Here is a 19,118-nt window from a genome sequence, read left to right on the forward strand (position 1 = left end):
ATGACTCGACTCTGAACTGTCTGTGGAGACCTGAGGCACCTCGGCTTCGGGCACTGCCTCTGGAACGGTCTCAGGCACCGCCTCGGTCACGGCATCGGGAGCGGCCTTGGGCACTGCATCGGGAACGGCCTCGGGCACCGGCTCGGCATCGGGCACCACCTCGGCCTCCGGAACAGCATCGGGCACCACCTCGACCTCCAGAACAGCATCGGTCACCGCCTCGGCATTGGCCACCACCTCGGCCTCTGGATCAGCATCGGGCACCGCCTCGACCTCCGGAACAGCATCGGGCACCACATCGGGAACGACCTCGGGCACCACCTCGACCTCCGGAACGGCCTCGGGCACCGCCTCGGGGACAGCAGCGGCCTACTCGGGAACTTCCTCCTGGACGGCAGCGGCCCGCTCGGGAACGTCCCCCTGGACGGCAGCGGCCCGCTTGGGAACGTTCTCCAGGCTTTGAGGAATGGTAGAAGCCTGTCTCCTCGTCCTCCGCCCTCTACGATGGCGAGTCGGTGGCACCTTGACTGGTGACTCAGAGTTTGAGTCGGCCATCTTGTGCTGTGGCTCTAAGCTGGCGACCATCTTGGGCTGTAGCACTAGGCTGGCGGCCATCTTCGGTTGTGGCGCTGGACTGGCGGCCATTTTGTACTGTGGCGCTAGGCTGGCGGCCATCTTGGGCTGTGGCGCTGGACCGGTGGCCAATTTGGGCATTGGCGCTGGGTTAGCAGCCATCTTGTGCTGTAGCGCTGGACTGACGGCCATTTTGTGCTGTGGCCCTAGGCTGACGGCCATCTTGGGCTGTGGCGCTGGAACGGTGGCCAATTTGGGCATTGGAGCTGGGTTAGCGGCTATCTTGAGCTGTGGCGCTTGGCTGGTAGCCATCCTGGGCAGTTGTGCTGGGAACACAAACCAGACACTGCGACAGCTTCATTGTACACTTTATGACTCATTTTCTTATTTTTGTTTTATTAATTTATAAATGAAATAATTAAAAAGGGCAGAAACATAGAAATTACTGGTAGTAAACACTCTTAAGCTCTAAGATCAATCGTTATCGGGAACCCCGGCCTTGGATAGCTGGCCAATCAGCATACACCTTGGTTTTCAGACCGATGTAAACATTTGTATTTTAACCAATGTAAAAACTTTGTAAAAATCGACTTTTCAGAGAGGCAGGGCATAGAGGAGTACACAATACACATGTGGAAAATAATGTGTTTTTGAACCTTAAACCACATTAACACGTTGCATTACACCAAATACAAAAAATAATCTTCTTTTTAGCAACGTCATATGATATGACCCCTTTAAGGAATGGTTAACCCAAAAATGAAAATTTACTCAACCTAAAGCCATAAAAGATTTAGATGAGTTTGTTTCTTTGTTGGAACAGATTTAGAGAAATTTAGCATTACATCACTTGCTCCCCAATGGATCCTCTGCAGTGAATTGGTGCCGTCAGAATTAATAAATCAAACAGCTGATAAAAGCATCACAATGATCCACAAGGAATCCAAAAGACTCGACCATCAATTAACCTGAAGCAAAGAGCTGTGTGTTCACTATACAAGAAACAAATCCATTATTAAGGCGGTATAACTTCAAACCATTGCTTCCAGCCAAAATGCCAGTCTGAAATCCATAATAATGCATTTTCTAAAATTTAGGATGGCATGAGTACATTTTATCAAATTTTCATTTTGGGTGAACTATTCTTTTACCAGCACTTAATACCCGATGTGCTATGTAGAGAGAGGCTGGATCCATCAGTACAAACAGATGTACAGTCCACATTACTGTATATTTACATCAACTAAAGTTATATTTGTGTCTTACCCATGTGACTAGAAGATACAGGAGCTGTGCTTGTGCTCACAGTTTTTGATGTATGGCTGGTCACGCTATTCTCATATTGAGATGAAAAAGTAGTCATTGTCTTTTCAGTTTGGACTTCTGAAAAAAAAAAGATATATATTTACACTCAGATTACATTAAGGTTCATGTCTATTTGAGCAAATAAAGTTACATCATAACAGACACATTTAAGAAAACATGTTGTTGGACATTTACCTAAACATTGGTAAAATGAGGGTTACCAATTGTTCAAAACATCTTTAATATGGGAACTTGGATATGAGAATTATACACAATATTATAGAATTACTCACCTGTTCTTAAATCAACAGACCATAGAGACGTAGCATTTGTGTTTGGAGGTAACACAGTTTGTATGCTTGTGTCATTTCCTGTGCAAGTCGCACAGAGAACATACATTTCATAAAAAACATATGCTGTATATATAAAACGATCATACATTTTAGGGGCCACCATACATAGTCAGTGACTATTGAAATTTAAACCAGAAAACATTTGGAAACTAATCACTAGCAAGAATCCCCCCTTCTCCACATTTACTGTTTTACACCATTTTCCCTTTATTTTTACTATATACCAAAAATATGTATAAAATTGGCTTCTGATCGACTCATCGGCTGAGATTATGGATGAAGATGCAAACAAGAAAAAAGAGCTGCTCCATGTCTCAATCCAAATGCATTTTACTCTCATCCACATTCACAGGACAGGTCATATGTGTCCCAGATATCAGAAATAATTACAGTAATTAAATATGTGTAAAAGAAATGAAAACAAAGCAGAAAAACGATGGAAATGATCTTGAGAGATTGAATTTGGTTGAAGCATTAACCAGTATGTTTAAATCTGTTTCCTGTTGGATATAATTGTAACACATGAGGAAGTGCACATAGTATTATAAAGTCCTGCTGAGAAGCATGTGTTTGGGTGTGTGTTAGTGGGCTCCGAGCTCTGGTTTGAGGGAGAAGTAGCTGTGGCCCCCTGAGCTTCCTGTGGAAGAATAGCAGGAAACAGGTGGGATGCCCTCATGAAAGCCCTCACTGTCTAAGCCTATTAAACTCAGAAATTTAAAAAAAAAACAAAAAAAAAACAATGTAACCAAACTGTGATCTTCGTTAACCATTAATGTTACATTAAAAATTACATTTTCATTGTTGATTATTAATAAAGCAATTGTTGAATAATCAATTAGCTTTTTTTTTTTTTAAAGATAAAAACCCTTTTTTCAACCAATGTTTTCAGTCCACCATTGAAAGGGGTAAGACAGATTAGTTCATGCATATTTTATTCAAGAGTAAAAAAGTGATTTGTCCCATAGGGCATGCTTACATTAGTGTTTTCATTTAGGAAGTCAAATGCGAAAATTACAAGAAAAATAGTCACAAATCCATAAAATTCCTTCTTTGAAATAAACCACGTCTGGACCAAACAAGGATCAGAAAACAGTGGAAATTAAAGAACGTAAGCTTAATTGTAATAATAAGAAGATCATCAAGATTCATAATGATAATATAGTTTTCCTCTTCAAAGTGAGACACCGAATTTTCCTCGTTTCCAATTAGTTTACATTTGAATAAACCATGCGATCATGCTTTGGCAGCCTGAATGTTGCTTTTCACTGAGTAATATGTTCATTCACACTACTGAACAACTTCTGTACACCAACTGAACAGAGAGAAAAAACTAAAAGATGAAAAAACTAAAGATGACGGAAAACACCTCGGAAAGAGCGTCAGTGCCTGTACAGCCAAACTACAAAAATAAAATCAACCATAATAAAATTATATTGATGAAAAAAAAGAAAAGGAAAAAGAAACGAAATAATAGATTACAAAATCATATCTATTTATAGAGATATAAAAACAAACTAGACCTTTACAAATATAATTTGAAGGGAAATAATTCAAGTCTACTATATTGAAACACATCACAATTATAATTTCACATATCAATAAGGAACTTAGTTGCATGCACTGATGCGTTCAGTACCATAGATGCTGTTAAAAATCATTGCCCTCGACCGTTGTTAATAATCATATTGAAATATATTTATATATATATTTATAATATTTATTTGACTTGCGAAATGTACTATGTGCATTCTCTCTTGAAATACAGGCAAGTGAGAAACAATCAGGAAGGTGGTGCCAAAGGCTGAGTTTGAGCTCCATCCGAACGGTTGCTTTGATCGAGAGTCTACGGCGGACAAGCAGCGCTGCTCTTCTCCTCTACTGCTTCATGGCATCTTACCAAAAACCAAATCAAGAAATAAAACCCCCCAGGTAAGACTGCATCGCAAGTAATAAAATGCACAGGATTTGTTGATAAATGTCATTTCTTACAAACATGTTTTTTTTTCTTCTTTTTTTTCCAAATTTGAATATTTATTAATACTAGTAGCAAAACATTGTCAACAGTGAGATCATTTCGTTATGAGATGGGATCATGAAGAAAAGCTTGGAATCAAAAGAGGAAACAAGTGTGCATGGAACCGGTATGGGCTCATCACCCGCACCGACGAACTGGATGGATCAGGCTTAAGAGAGCGTTCCTAAACTCCGCCCACTTGGCATGTGGGTGGGGCCGGAAAAGGAACTGAGACCGCCCTCTCTCTGATAAAGACACTTTCAGGCCTTCACAGGCAAACCACTCCCCACCCCTCCTTCCTATTTGACACTCCCAAAAAAAGGCAGAAACTTGCCATAGGCAAGGTATCCGCTTCGGAAACTGCAAGCGGCAAACTGACAGCAATAGCCTGCCTCTTTTCAGTGAAACATTATAGATAGTTTGGTTCTCTAATTGAACATTGGAGAAGAGAGGGATGTGTAGGTGATGTCATCGGGTGTTTTTGGAAGCAGGAGGTCTTAAATCACGGGTTTGGCGTTGTCATGCCATGGGTCGTGGCGGAGGCATGGACTCGGATGCAGGTGAGCGGGCAGCCGTTTCATCACTGGATGTTACTGTTGTCATCGGTCCCGTTGGTCTCGGACATGTTCATCTTGCCCATGGAGTGGCCCACGTGGTTGACTCCATCCTTGCGGGGCGGCATGCGCTCGTTGATGCGGTCCAGACCTTTAGCCTCTTCGAAGCTGCGGATCTTGTGCTGTGGAGAGAAGCCACGGATGGCTGCGGAGAGATGGGAAAAGCCCACAATGAGAAACTAGATTGTCCTGTAACTGTGATCAACGTCCTGTATCTTTGTAAATAATCCCATGAGGCCGGTCATTTCTTTTTATTAGAATCTAAATGTATAACATATTTATGCATTTATAAATGTAATTATTCAGCTTGTATTACAGTTCCCACAAAACAAGTAAGTGGCACAAATGTTTTCAACATTGATAAGTAACGTAATAAGAAATGTTTCTTGAGCACTGAGCTTATTAGAATGATTTCTGAAGGAGCATAAAGACTGCAGTAATGACATCATTAATTGTCATCACAGGAAGAAATGACATTTTAAAACACATTTATTTAGAAAACAGCTATTTTGATTTGTAATTATATTTCACAATATTACTATTGAACAGTAGCTTGATTATAAAAAATATTATATATGGAGGACTTATAGAATAGAGTTAAATTAAGTAATTATCAATTTATTAAACAATGTAATCGAAATGATGAGTAAATAGACATTAAAAATGTTTATTTAACATTTATTTCAGATTTTCAAAGTGAAGCGTAACAAAATAAAGCATTAATAAATTATTTAAAGTGGACTAATACACAGACATTTACATTAAACATACTATGACTTAGTATAGTTTTTAATACAATTACTAATATTATTTTACATATCTAAACATAATATTACCATATTCTATATATAGTTAATACTTACTACTACTACTAAGTACTTATTTCTATATTTACATTTTTATCATTTGCACTTCTTAATCCATTTGAAAGCTGCATTTTTATATTCATTTTTATCCAACTGGAAAATGCCAATGAACCAATGAATCTTAGACTGAATTTTACACACAGCCTTAGAGCTTCCTCTGAAATGAAAAAGCTTTAAGCCATTTTAGAGAAAACATATAAATATAAAAGTTAAAAAGGCAAAATACTGGAGATATAGAGATAACCCCACCCTACCTGCTATTTTAACAATTTTATTTTTATTTTTATGTATGTATGTATGTATGTGTGTGTATATATATATATATATATATATATATATATATATATATATATATATATATATATATGTATCAAAAGTCTTTAATACCATTAGTATTTTCACCCAAAAAAAAAAGGTTTTAAGCCGGATATTTCTATCTTTTGCTGTAGTAATGTCAGTAGGAAATATCAACATTCCTTTTGCAATTAATTGTAATAATGTAGTGAGATTTTTGTATGCACAAGGAGTCTGACAGCAGCAAGTGCTCCACACAGAGATCTGATCTCACCATCATCCATCTGTCTCAGTCATGAAGAAACTTCCTATAAAATTGCAGTACTGTGAAAAATTTTAGGCACTTGTTTAAAAATACTGTAAAGTGAGTATGCTTTAAAAAAAAGTCATAAATACATTTTATTGATCAATTACCTTCTATTGAATACAAATAAATTCCAAACTTGGTGTGACCATCCTTTGCTTTTAAAACACCTTTTGTCCTTGGTTCACTTGTGCATAGTTTTTCAGGTAGCTTTGCAGGAAGGATTCTTCAAGTGTTCTGGAGACGTTGCCACAGTTCTTCTGGATTTAGTCTGTCTCAGTTTGTTCTGTTTCATGTCATTCCAGACAGATGGATGATGGTAAGATAAGATCTCTGTGTGGAGCACTGGCTGCTCTCAGACTCCTTGTGCATACAAAAATCTCACTACATTATTACAATTAATGGCAAAAGGAATGCTTTGAAAATTGTAAACTGATATTTCCTACTGACACACTACAGCAAATATATATATATATATATATATATATATATATATATATATATACACATACACACACACAGAGGGAGTAGAAACTAGTGTCCAAACCCCTGGAGTCCATCCATGTGTGTATCACTGAGGTGAGCTGGTCTCAGAAAGTGAGAGGTTGTAGAAGAGGAACACACTCTGGTTGGCTGAGAGTTCCTGATTGAGGTTAATCACATGCTATGTCCACACTAGAACCATAAGGACCAGAGGAAAAGCAGCGCCCGACAGACCATATCCAAAAATCATGCCTCCAGTTTAGATGCTACCTCAAACCATCATGCAAGTAATAAAAGGAATGTTCCCTTAATGTCACCACTCCAAAAGGGCACAGCAAATATCTGAGTTATAGTTACAGTTATAATAATAATAATACGTTATAGTTGCTTAAAAAAACTTTAAAACCTTTGACTTTTTGTAGAAATAGCATCTTGTGATGCTATTAGTTACATAACGGCTGTGTCTGCAACCTAAAAAACATTGCATTAACAGGCAATATATGGAGGTAGGAAGGAAACAAGGCAAATCTGAATCTGAAGATACTACAATGTCTCCATCTGCTCAGTTTCTGAAAGCAGCATATATCCTGATTGCAGTTTGACAGTTGGTGGATTTTTATTTATTTATTTAAATATCTAATTGCATATCAGCAGAGTAGGTCTCAAGTACATCAAGTACTGTAGTCATTGCAGGGCTCAACAATAAGGACAGCTGACTTGGGATCAGTGGCCTGTGATAGGTTTGTCACATAGTAAGAATGTGAAAATAACGAAAAAGTAAATAATTAAATAATGAAATGTAAAAATTAGACATATACATTTTTTTTTAAATGATGTAGAAAAAAAAATAATAATGGAAATATACATTACAATCCAAATGTTTGGAGTCTGTATGGTGTTTTAATGTTTTAAAAAGAATTATGCTCACCAAGTCTATTTATTTGATAAGAAAAATCTGTAACATTGTGAAATATTACTGCAATTTAAAAGAACAGTTTTCCATTTTAATATAGTTTAAAAAGTCATTTATTCCTGTGATGGCAAAGCAAAATTTATTGCAGTCATTACTCCAGTCTTTAGTGTAACATAATCCTTCAGAAATCATTCTAACATTTATCATGATTATCAATGTTGTGATATTTTTTTTGTTCAGGATTCTTTAATAAATAGAAAGCATTTTTAATCAAAATATTTTGAGACATTATAAATGTTTTACTGCCAATTTAATGTATCCTTGCTGAATAGAAGTATTACTTAAAAAATGACTGACCCCAAACTTCTGAACACTAGTGTAAAATTACACATTCAAATGTATATAAAGGCAAGTACAAATCAGAACTAAAAAAAATTGTTGAGCCCAGCATTGAATATTTGCTTGGTCATCTCTAAAACTCACCTGAATTTGGTTTAAAACCTTTGATGTGATGTTATGGTGCTTAAAATCCACTTGTGCTGTCTGTTTAGTCATTGACTGAGTGGGAATTAAGGCCGGTGCCTTTATTTTTCGACACAGCTGCAGTGTTAACTAGTAAGCAATCCAGACTATGACAGATTACTTAAACTATTTGACACCAAACTCTACCCAGACATGTGCTGTGCCCCTTCGTAGTGATTGGTGGCTTTCTGGTATTGTTGCTCTTCTCTAATGTAGTGTGTTAGTTGGTTAGAGCAGTCAGCTTCAGTATGTGGTGACCCTGGCAGAAAATCCAGCATAGGACGATAGATGTGTTTTGAAATGTTGAACAAGAAACAAACCAGATACCAAACCATCTACCATTTTCCAAAACTCATCTACCATCTCATGTTGGATTAAGCCCAGATACATGTCCTGGAATTACCTTCTCCGTCTTCGTCCGTCTCGATGGCTTCAATGGCTTCGATGGTTGCTGGAGGGAGAGGAGGGGAGTGTGTTACATCTGAACAAGCCATGCAACAGCAGTAACGCACAGGCAGCAGTTGAGCACAAGCAGCGGCGGGCGCCGGGACAATCCCCCGAGACGCATGCATGCCAACCAGACTATGGACCACGGACTCAGACAATCCCCTCAACCATTCGCACTTTGCAAGAGACTTCTCCTGCTTTCCAAGCTTTCTGTGCTCTAGACACCCCACGGGTCTCTCAGAAACTCACTCTCATCACAGTTTACCATTGACGGGTAAACCGACCCACTAATGTGTCCATGCTTTGGGGGAACTAAATGAGCAGCACCCCAAAGCTTGGAGTTGTCAGAGGATACAGAAAGAGACAGATGGAGAGACAGGGACAGACATTACAGAGACAGAAGAGGAGGGAAAAAAAGAGAGGAGGAGATAGAGAGGGAGACAAGGAACATGGCCAGTACTGGATCGCGTGCTCACCGCTCTGCAGAGTCTGCTTGCCTCCAGAAAGCACCCCGCTGGGCAACATGCCAGTAGGGGTCAGGCCCTTCAGGGTCAGCACATTCTCACTCTCCTCTCTATAGGAACAGCATATTAAAATCAGACACAATTAAACGCTGTTAAATCACTGATATTACACTAACATTCAAACATTTGGGGTTGATTCGTTTTTGAAAGAAGTCTCTTATGTTCACCAAGCTTGCATTTATTTGATCAAAATATTGTGAAACGTTATTACAATTTAAAATAACAGTTTTTTCTATTTAAATGTACATTTGAAATCATAGTAATTTATTCCTGTGATGACCAAAAGTTGAATTTTTTGCAGCCATTATGCCAGTCTTCAGTGTCACACGATCTTTCAGAAATCATTCTAATATGCTGATTTGGTGCTCAAGGAACATTTGTTATTATCGATGTTGAAAACAGATGTGCTGCTAATATGTTTGAGGAAATTATGAAACATTTATTTTACGATCCTTTGATGAACAGAAAGTTCAACAGAACAGCATTTATTTGAAATGAAAATCTTTATTAATAATGAAAGTCTTCACTGTCACTTTTGATCAACTTTATGCGTCCTTGCTGAATTAAAGTAATGATGACCCCAAACTTTTGAATGGTAGTGTACATATGAAAGTCACAAACTTTATATTCAATACATTTTAAAAACCTAGCAGGCTAGACCACGAGTTTCCAAAATGGGGTCTGTTGACAATTTTAAAGAACAAAGATGATGTTTACTGAAATTTACGTTATCAGGGATCCATTCTACATTCTAAAGGATGGGCAAAGCACATGATATAAATTGTGATCTTTTTTTTTAATACTTAACAGCCATAGTTTTTAACAGTAAATAAGAAAAAATAAAAATAAATGAATAAACATATGTGGTCATATTTGGCTTTAGTACACTGACAATGTTCTTCATAATTAACTTTTACTGGTTTAAAATGGCCATATATATATACACACAGTGGGTACTGAAAGTATTCAGACCCCTTTCATTTTTCACTCATTGTTATGTTGCAGCCATTTGCTAAAATAATTTCATCAAGTTCATTTTTTCCTCATTAATGTACACACAGAACCCCATATTGGCAGAAAAACACAGAATTGTTGACATTTTTGCACATTGAAAAAGAAAAACTGAAATATCACATGGTCCTAAGTATTCAGACCCTTTTCTTAGTATTTAGTAGAAGCACCCTTTGGATCTAATACAGCCTTGAGTCTTTTTGGGAAAGATGCAACAAGTTTTTCACACCTGGATTTGGGGATCCTCTGCCAGATCCTCTCCAGTTCTGTCAGGTTGAATGGTAAACGTTGGTGGACAGCCATTTTCAGGTCTCTCAAGAGATGCTCAATTGGGTTTAAATCAGGGCTCTTGCTGGGCCATTCAAGAACAGTCACGGAGTTGTTGTGAAGCCACTGCTTCGTTATTTTAGCTGTGTGCTTAGGGTAATTGTCTTGTTGGAAGGTGAACCTTCCGCCCAGTCTGAGGTCCTGAGCACTCTGGAGAAGGTTTTCATCCAGGATATCCCTGTACTTGGCCGCATTCCTCTTTCCCTCGATTGCAACCAGTCGTCCTGTCCCTGCAGCTGAAAAACACCCCCACAGCATGATACTGCCCCCACCATGCTTCACCGCTGGGACTGTATTGGACAGGTGATGAGCAGTGCTTGGTTTTCTCCACACATACCGCTTAGAATTCAGTTCTATCTTGGTTTGATCAGACCAGAGAATCCTTCAGGTGTTTTTTAGCAAACTCCATGGGGGCTTTCATGTGTCTGGCACTGAGGTAAGGCTTCCGTTGGGCCTCTCTGCCATAAAGCCCCGACTGGTGGAGGGCTGCAGTGATGGTTGACTTTCTACAACTTTCTACTACCTCCCGACTGCATCTCTGGAGAGTAGCCACAGTGATCTTTGGGTTCTTCTTTACCTCTCTCACAAAGGCTCTTCTCCCCGATAGCTCAGTTTGGCCGGACGGCCAGCTCTAGGAAGGGTTCGGGTCATCCCAAACATCTTCCATTTAAGTATTATGGAGGCCACTGTGGTCTTAGGAACCTTAAGTGCAGCAGAAATATTTTTGTAACCTTTGCCACAATTCTGTCTCTGAGCTCTTCAGGCAGTTCCTTTGACCTCATGATTAGGGTTAGGGTTAGGGTTAAGGTCTTATATAGACAGGCGTGTGGCTTTCCTAATCAAATGTCCAATCAGTATAATCAAACACAGCTGGACTCAAATGAAGGTGTAGAACCATCTCAAGGATGATCAGAAGAAATGGACAGCACCTGAGTTAAATATATGAGTGTCACAGCAAAGGGTCTGAATACTTATGACCATGTGATATTTCAGTTTTTCTTTTTTCATAAATGTGGCACTGTATATATATAACAAAAAACAGCTGCCCTTCAATTTTAGGAAAGCAGTCTCTCAAATATAATTAATAATCCTCTGCATATAACTTGCAATTTATTTTATAACAACAGATATCCATGAAGAGCCCAGAATTCCATACTATACCTTTGAAATACTTTCTTTAAAATACTTTGTGTACCTTTCAAATAGTTTTTGCTTCCCAGTTTTATGTGTGCACTGAATATCAGCCATGAATATCTTGCTTTTGAGAAGCCTCTCCTCTATCTATCATGTCTGATAGGCAAGCATAATATAATAATATAAGCATAAGCATGTGACCCAGCTGACCGCAGACTGAATGACTCAGCTGGAGGAAGCCCCATTTATACCTGAGCACAGAGAACATCTTGGCCATCTTCCCAATGGCACGGATCTTGTTCCTAATCACCTCTTTCCGCGCAGCTGCTGCATTGGCTGTGGGCGGAAAGAAAAAAATAAAGCGGTCTCGGTCAGTCTCAGTATGACCAGAGGTTAAAAACCTCCAGAGAAAAGTTTTAGTTTACATTTCTTTAATTATAAGTAGATTGAAGCTTAAAAAGTTTATCTAATACTGGCTGGTAGTAGTTACTTTAGCGGCTAGCAAAGTCAAATACTAAGATGAAACATAAGGGCTATTTAAAGCACAGTATCACAAGAGTGCTACTTAGCATGAAATATAGTGAAATAACTATGAGTCATAATTTAGGATGTACCTGACGTCAAAGAAAAGAAAATCATAATCATGTTTCTCATTGGGGAACTCATAAATGTTCTTCATCTAAATGCAATACAAAGGACACTGTGGAGCAAACGACTGAGGATGTCTCACCGTCAAAGATCTCTTCTCCGTCATTCATCAGCTCATCGTCAGAACAGATGCTCAACACATTTACCAGCATCTCCGTGACTGCAGGCAAAGCACAGACAGTTAATCGCAACATATCAAAACAACATTTAGCTGAATATTTCAGACATTAGCAAAAGCTTTGGTTTAAGATGTTTTTGAACATCTTATTAAAGATGTATTAAAGAAATTAATTCTGGAAGGAATGCATTCAAATGATAAAAAGTGGCAGTAAGAAAATTTTTCTTTTGAACTTTCTAATCATAAAAGAATACATAAAAAAAAAAAAAATGTATTCACCATCGATATTAGGAAGAAATATTAGAATGATTTCTAAAGGATGAATTCAGCTTTGCCATCACAGGAATAAATGATTATTTCTAATAAAACAGAATAGCAATAATATTTAACAATATTACTGTTTTACGGTATTTGTAAAAAAAATTAAAAAAATTAGTTGAGCATAAGAAACTTTTTTATTTATTTATTTTTTTACAAATATTAAAAACAGACTGTTGAGCTATGTATGTATGTGCGTGTGTGTGTGTGTGTGTATATATATATATATATATATATATATATATATATATATATATATATATATATATATATATACAGGTGCTGGTCATATAATTAGAATATCATCAAAAAGTTGATTTATTTTACTAATTCCATTCAAAAAGTGAAACTTGTATATTGTATTCATTCATTACACACAGACTGATATACTTCAAATATTTCTTTTAATTTTGATGATTATAACTAACAACTAAGGAAAATTCCAAATTCAGTATCTCAGGAAATTTGAATATTGTGAAAAGGTTTAATATTGAAGACACCTGGTGCCACACTTTAATCAGTTAATTAACTCAAAACACCTGCAAAGCCTTTAAATGGTCTCTCAGTCTAGTTCTTTAGGCTTCACAATCTTGGCAAAGACTGCTGACTTGACAGTCTTCCAAAAGACGACCATCGACACATTGCACAAGGAGGGCAGGATACAAGGGGTCATTGCAAAAGAGGCTGGTTACAGAGCTCTGTGTCCAAACACATTAATAAAGAGGCAAAGGGAAGGAAAAGATGTGGTGGAAAAAAGTGTACAAGCAATATGAATTACAGCACTCTGGAGAGGATTGTGAAACAAAACCCATTCAAAAATGTGGGGGAGATTCACAAAGAGTGGATTGCAGCTGGAGTCAGTGCTTCAAGAACCACTACGCACAGACATATTCAAGACATGGGTTTCAGCTGTCAGATTCCTTGTGTCAAGCCACTCTTGAACAACAGACAGCGTCAGAAGTGTCTCGCTTCAAAAAGGACTGGACTGCTGCTGAGTGGACCAAAGTTATGATCTCAGAAGAAAGTAAATTTTGCATTTCCTTTGGAAATCAGGGTCCCAGAGTCTGGAGGAAGAGAGGAGAGGCACACAATCCACGTTGCTTGAGGTCCAGTGTAAAGTTTCCACAGTCAGTGATGGTTTGCGGTGCCATGTCATCTGCTGGTGTTGGTCCACTGTGTTTTCTGAGATCCAAGGTCAACGCAGCCATATACCAGCAAGTTTTAGAGCACTTCAAGCTTCCTGCTTCTGACCAACTTTATGGAGATGAAGATTTCATTTTCCAACAGGACTTGGCATCTGCACACAGTGCCAAAGCTACCAGAACCTGGTTTAAGGACCACGGTATCCTTGTTCTTAATTGGCCAGCAAACTCGCCTGACCTTAACCCCATATAAAATCTATGGGTATTAGGAGGAGGAAGATGCGATATGCCAGACCCAAGAATGCAGAAGAGCTGAAGGCAACTATCAGAGCAACCTGGGCTCTCATAAGACCTGAGCAGTGCCACAGACTGATCGACTCCATGCCACGCTGCATTGCTGCAGTAATTCAGGCAAAAGGAGCCCCAACTAAGTATTGAGTGCTGTACATGCTCATACTTTTCATTTTCATATTTTTTAGTTGGCCAAGATTAAAGCTGCTGTAGGGAACTTTTGTAAAAAAATATTTTTTACATATTTATTAAACCTGTCATTATGTCCTGACAGTAGAATATGAGACAGATAATCTGTGAAAAAAATCAAGCTCCTCTGGCTCCTCCCAGTGGTCCTATTGCCATTTGCAGAAACTCCATCGCTCCAGGTAAAAAACAACCAATCAGAACTGCAGTCCGTAACTTTGTTTGTGTTCAAAATGTAGAAAAATTTATATAATAAGCGAGTACACCATGAATCAATTTTCCAAACCGTGTTTTTAGCTTGTCCTGAATCACTAGGGTGCACCTATAATAGGTGTTTATATTGGGACTATTTTAGATTGCTTCGGGGATACCGCGGCGGAGTAACCCAGTACCTTTGTGATTCTTCATAGACATAAACAGAGAGAAGTAGTTCCGGCTACGATGTTCTTCCGCAAGACGCAAGCAGTTCTGTTTATTAACCGCTAGAGCGTCAAAAGTTCCCTACCGCAGCTTTAATAAAAGTCCTTTCTTTATATTGGTCTTAAGTTATATTCTAATTTTCTGAGACACTGAATTTGGGATTTTCCATAGTTTTCAGTTACAATCATCAAAATATAGAAAGAAATATAAAAGAAATAAACATTTGAAATATATTAGTCTGTGTGTAATGAATGACTATAATATACAAATTTCACTTTTTGAATAGTGAAATAAATCAACTTTTTGATGATATTCTAATTATATGACCAACAACTGTGTAATATATATATATATATAAACAGAGGAAGGTACCTTTCTCCCCCACAAATGGAAGTGACCAGGTAAAGACATCCATGAAATTTGGCAGCCAGTAAGGATGAGGGGAGCAGTTAAACTGCCGGATGTTCATTACATTGTTCTCGTACTTCAGAACGGCAGCTGAGGAAGTGAATAATAATAAAAAAAGTGAGGCTCCGGGCTTTGAGCATTCTTGAATCAATAATATGAGAAATCATCTCAAGAGAACACAGCTTCCTGAGCCGCTGGGTTTGTTTCCTAATCAACTAATTCAAGTGGAATCATTTTTTGCTAAAACTGTGCATACACACAAACCTGGCCTAAATGAGCCCTATAAGGAAGAACATGTCAATCAAATCTACAGTATATCAGTACATCTGGATACAAATTTACAGTATATTAATAGGTCTGGATATACAGTATAAAAAATTTTTATGTGCCATTTTCACAAAAATCCTCCACTAGATGGTACTGCTGAGAGGTTGACCCTGTTCCATCAGCGGATGATAAGAACACATGGATGGAGTCACTCGAGCTGATGCTCCTGCCCACACTCTCATCTAACTCTCGGTTCCCGTCACAATGCTCCATTTTTCTTGCACATAATGAAAAACAGGACTCACCTTTATTGTTGTAAACATCAAGGTAGTTTGGTGCAGAGAAAATGGTAATAAGGGAAGGGAAGCCAGTAGTCTGACTCTTCCTGTACATCCGATAACTGATAGAAGAGAGAGAGGGAAGACAAATCACTCTGTAATTTACTTTTAATAAACAAAATGTGCAAAAACCGTACATGTACAAAAAAGGTGTACCCTTAAAAGTACAGCTTAGGACCTTATCTACACCTGAAGCAGGGCTGACCGAACCCAGTCCTTGAGGGCCGGTGTCCTGCAGAGTTTAGCTCCAACTTGCCTCAACACACCCGCCTGGAAGTTTTAAGGATAGCTTGATTAGCTGGTTCAGGTGTGTTTGTTTAGGATTGGAGCTAAACTCTGCAGAACACCGGTCCTCCAGGACCAAGTTTGGTCTGCCCTAAATGTTTCATATTTATACACAAAAACTAAATTACAGAGCAAATGACGGAATACATACCCTGCATCTTGTGCTTCGTGTGCTCGAATGATTGATAACAAGTTATTATTCTGTAGGAAGTCACAGACAGCCGGATAACTGCAACACAGCGATTGAGAGAAAGAAAAAAGAATGAGAGAGAAAATAAGACCCAGTATTCTCAAACTGTGGGTGGACTTGTCTCAGTAATGTTGTAGTGTTTTTTTTTCTATGTCAGCCAACCAAAACATTCATGTGTGAAAGGAGGATGATTGCAGTTCGATGTGTGTCCAGCAGGGGCAGTGTGGCGCTCAACTGTGCAGCATTATCATCTTATGTTAAAAGATACCCTGAGAAAGAAATCCTCTTTCTTACATATTTGCAATTTAAAATTCATATATGTATACACATAGAATACATTTTCACTCACAGTCTCAGCAGACCATGGTATGATTTGTGTTTCAATGAAATTAATACTGTGATAGTGTTTTACATTGTTATTTTATCAATAAGTATCATGATAGTTTATCTCACAATATCTCGCCAAGAATTTTAGTTACACTCTATTTTGCAGAACATTTTTCTCAAGAATATTTTTGGTTAGAAGATTAGCTACAAAATACTTTAACAAATGTATTGCCCCTCATTAGTTTATGCTAGATTATGCATTAATGGTTACACTTTGGTTTAGGGACTACCTATTAACTACTTCTCAATATTTACTAGTTGCTCATTAGCATGCAAAAATTAGCATATGGCTGTTTATTAGTACTTATAATCCACATATTCTGTTTGACAATATTCTATATTCCTTATCCTATCCAATGTCTAAACTTAACAACTACCTTACTATTTATAAAAAGTAATTAGTACTAAATTGAGGCAAAAGTCTTAGTAAGTATTTAGTTAACAGCCGAGAATTGGACCTTAAAATATAGTGTGACCGCATTAACTGATGTTATTTAATAAGACCTTATTGTATGGGGTTGCAATTATTTCTTTTCAACCACAATTGATTTACACTAAAATAATAATAATAATAATAATAATAATAATAATAATAATAATAATAATAATAATAATAATAAACCCTCCTATATCATATAGAGCGCTGTAGATCTTGTCCACTTTTTTAATGATTTTGGTTCCAACAAGCATTTTTGCTTCTGAATCATCAATTGTTGATTATACCTATGGAAAACATATATTTAGGTTTATTGCAAACTATGCATAACTAAACAAATACTGAAGTATTTTAACTAAATGGGAGTGTGCATTGGTTGCAGAGCTCTTTTGGTGCAATCTGCTCACCATTACTCTCTGATTAGTGGGATTTTCTGTACAGAATCGTGGATAATGTAGTTTTTCATGACAAAGTCAACCGTTAAACCAAATTATTTTAAGAATAAGTTTTAAAAATATGGAATAACGCAAACAAATGGCTTCAATAAAAAGCATTTCAATTAAAAACCTCAGAACTCACAGTAGGTCTGCGTTTAAAAGGTTTATAATTTTTTGATAAAAGTCACAATATGCAATGAAAATGAATGGAGATGGACGCTGAAAGCTTCACTGAGACAGAATCCTAATATACGTTTGCTTACAACCCAAAGAGTGTGTAAAGGAGGGTGTGAGCTGCACTCGGCCTTTCTCTTTCTCTTGTGTCGTCGCGTAGTGAGGGGGCACCAATCACTTCTTCCTCTGCATCTCTCTTCCTCTCTCACTATCACTCGCTCCAGTTTGGGAAGGGGAAGCGGGTTGTCATGGCAACACCACACTGCAGAGCCCTTGGGGATTGTGGGATAGATCGCGTAGCTGAGTTGCCGTTGCTGGCCGCAGTGTAAGCCCATCACTCCCTCCCTCCTTCCATCTCACTCTTTCTGCTGACTACAGTAGGATCAGGAGGCTGAAAGGGCATCCACCTCATCTGACAGCTTCACCCTAGTCTCACACGGCCAGACGTTTAATCAGCAGAAAGCCTGGTTCACTTCCAACTTAATCTGATAAAGAAACCTCCACTATTTTTTTACATATCAGAAACCATGGTGGAATATATCATAATTGGGAAAAGTACACACTGGATTGTTTGCAGACGTAATTTACAGGAATTTTTCGCGTTCATTCCAAATTAATCTCAACTGACAGCAATTATGCTGATGAAGACAAAAAAATAGTTGGAGTTTTCTCTTGATTTCTTTAGAAGAAAGTAAGGGACTTAAGGTGAGGATGCATTTATTGTTGTCTATGGGTGAAATCCAGTCAATTCAACAGAAATCCACAGAATCTTACATTTCGTGTGAGAACTTTGAATTTCTCTGAACTTTGAAACACGTACATTGCTACACATTTAGCAGTAGACAATAGGCTGCTAAATTTTGCCAAAACTTCTAATGTGAAGTTATTGAGGCAAATCTGCAAAATTTCTAAACATAATACAAATTAAAATGATACAAACAAATTCAAAACATGCTTTTAGTGTCCAAAAAATCATTTATTAACCTTTCCTGTGTAAAGTTATATTCATTTTAAACTTTGTTTCTATGATAATGCAAAGCCTAAACTCTAACTAAAACAACTGTAAAAATTCAACTCAAATTCAGTTTTAAAAGACAAATTAATGCAAGTTCTTTAATTTAATTAAAATCTTAACATTTCTGTGAAGATTCACGTTACTTCACATTTAGTCTTTTTCTAAAAGATTTTTCTTTTCTTTTTTATGGTAATTAGCATTTCACCACAAATGCTTGACTTGTATTAAATATTCTCTATAAAATAATTTCGTTTTGTTCATGAATAAAATGTAATTTATTTGTATATTTTAACAAATGTATACTTATATTTACAGTGGCATGCGAAAGTTTGGTCACCCCTTGCAGAATCTTTGAAAATGTGAATAATTTTCAA

The 19,118-nt window shown here is 37.6% G+C and overlaps 1 protein-coding gene across 2 annotated transcripts in view; it reads right to left on the reverse strand.

Annotated features, from left to right (window-relative positions):
• Nucleotides 1-4,696: 4,696 nt before the first annotated feature.
• LOC113064066 (serine/threonine-protein phosphatase 2B catalytic subunit alpha isoform-like) overlaps nucleotides 4,697-19,118 on the reverse strand; it is a 60,229-nt gene continuing 45,807 nt past the window's right edge. The window contains exons 7-14 of one of the 2 annotated variants that reach the window (XM_026234593.1): nucleotides 16,257-16,334; nucleotides 15,788-15,882; nucleotides 15,180-15,305; nucleotides 12,415-12,492; nucleotides 11,936-12,020; nucleotides 9,165-9,262; nucleotides 8,645-8,692; nucleotides 4,697-5,004 (exon numbers count right to left, since the gene is read on the reverse strand). In XM_026234593.1, the coding sequence (XP_026090378.1) occupies nucleotides 4,826-5,004; nucleotides 8,645-8,692; nucleotides 9,165-9,262; nucleotides 11,936-12,020; nucleotides 12,415-12,492; nucleotides 15,180-15,305; nucleotides 15,788-15,882; nucleotides 16,257-16,334 (787 nt within the window). In that variant the 3' untranslated portion in view covers nucleotides 4,697-4,825. The remainder of the gene's footprint in view (nucleotides 5,005-8,644; nucleotides 8,693-9,164; nucleotides 9,263-11,935; nucleotides 12,021-12,414; nucleotides 12,493-15,179; nucleotides 15,306-15,787; nucleotides 15,883-16,256; nucleotides 16,335-19,118) is intronic. The other variant, XM_026234594.1, reaches the window with a different exon arrangement.

Source organism: Carassius auratus, chromosome 46 (assembly GCF_003368295.1).
Source record: "Carassius auratus strain Wakin chromosome 46, ASM336829v1, whole genome shotgun sequence".
In the NCBI taxonomy this organism is placed as follows: Eukaryota; Metazoa; Chordata; class Actinopteri; order Cypriniformes; family Cyprinidae; genus Carassius; species Carassius auratus.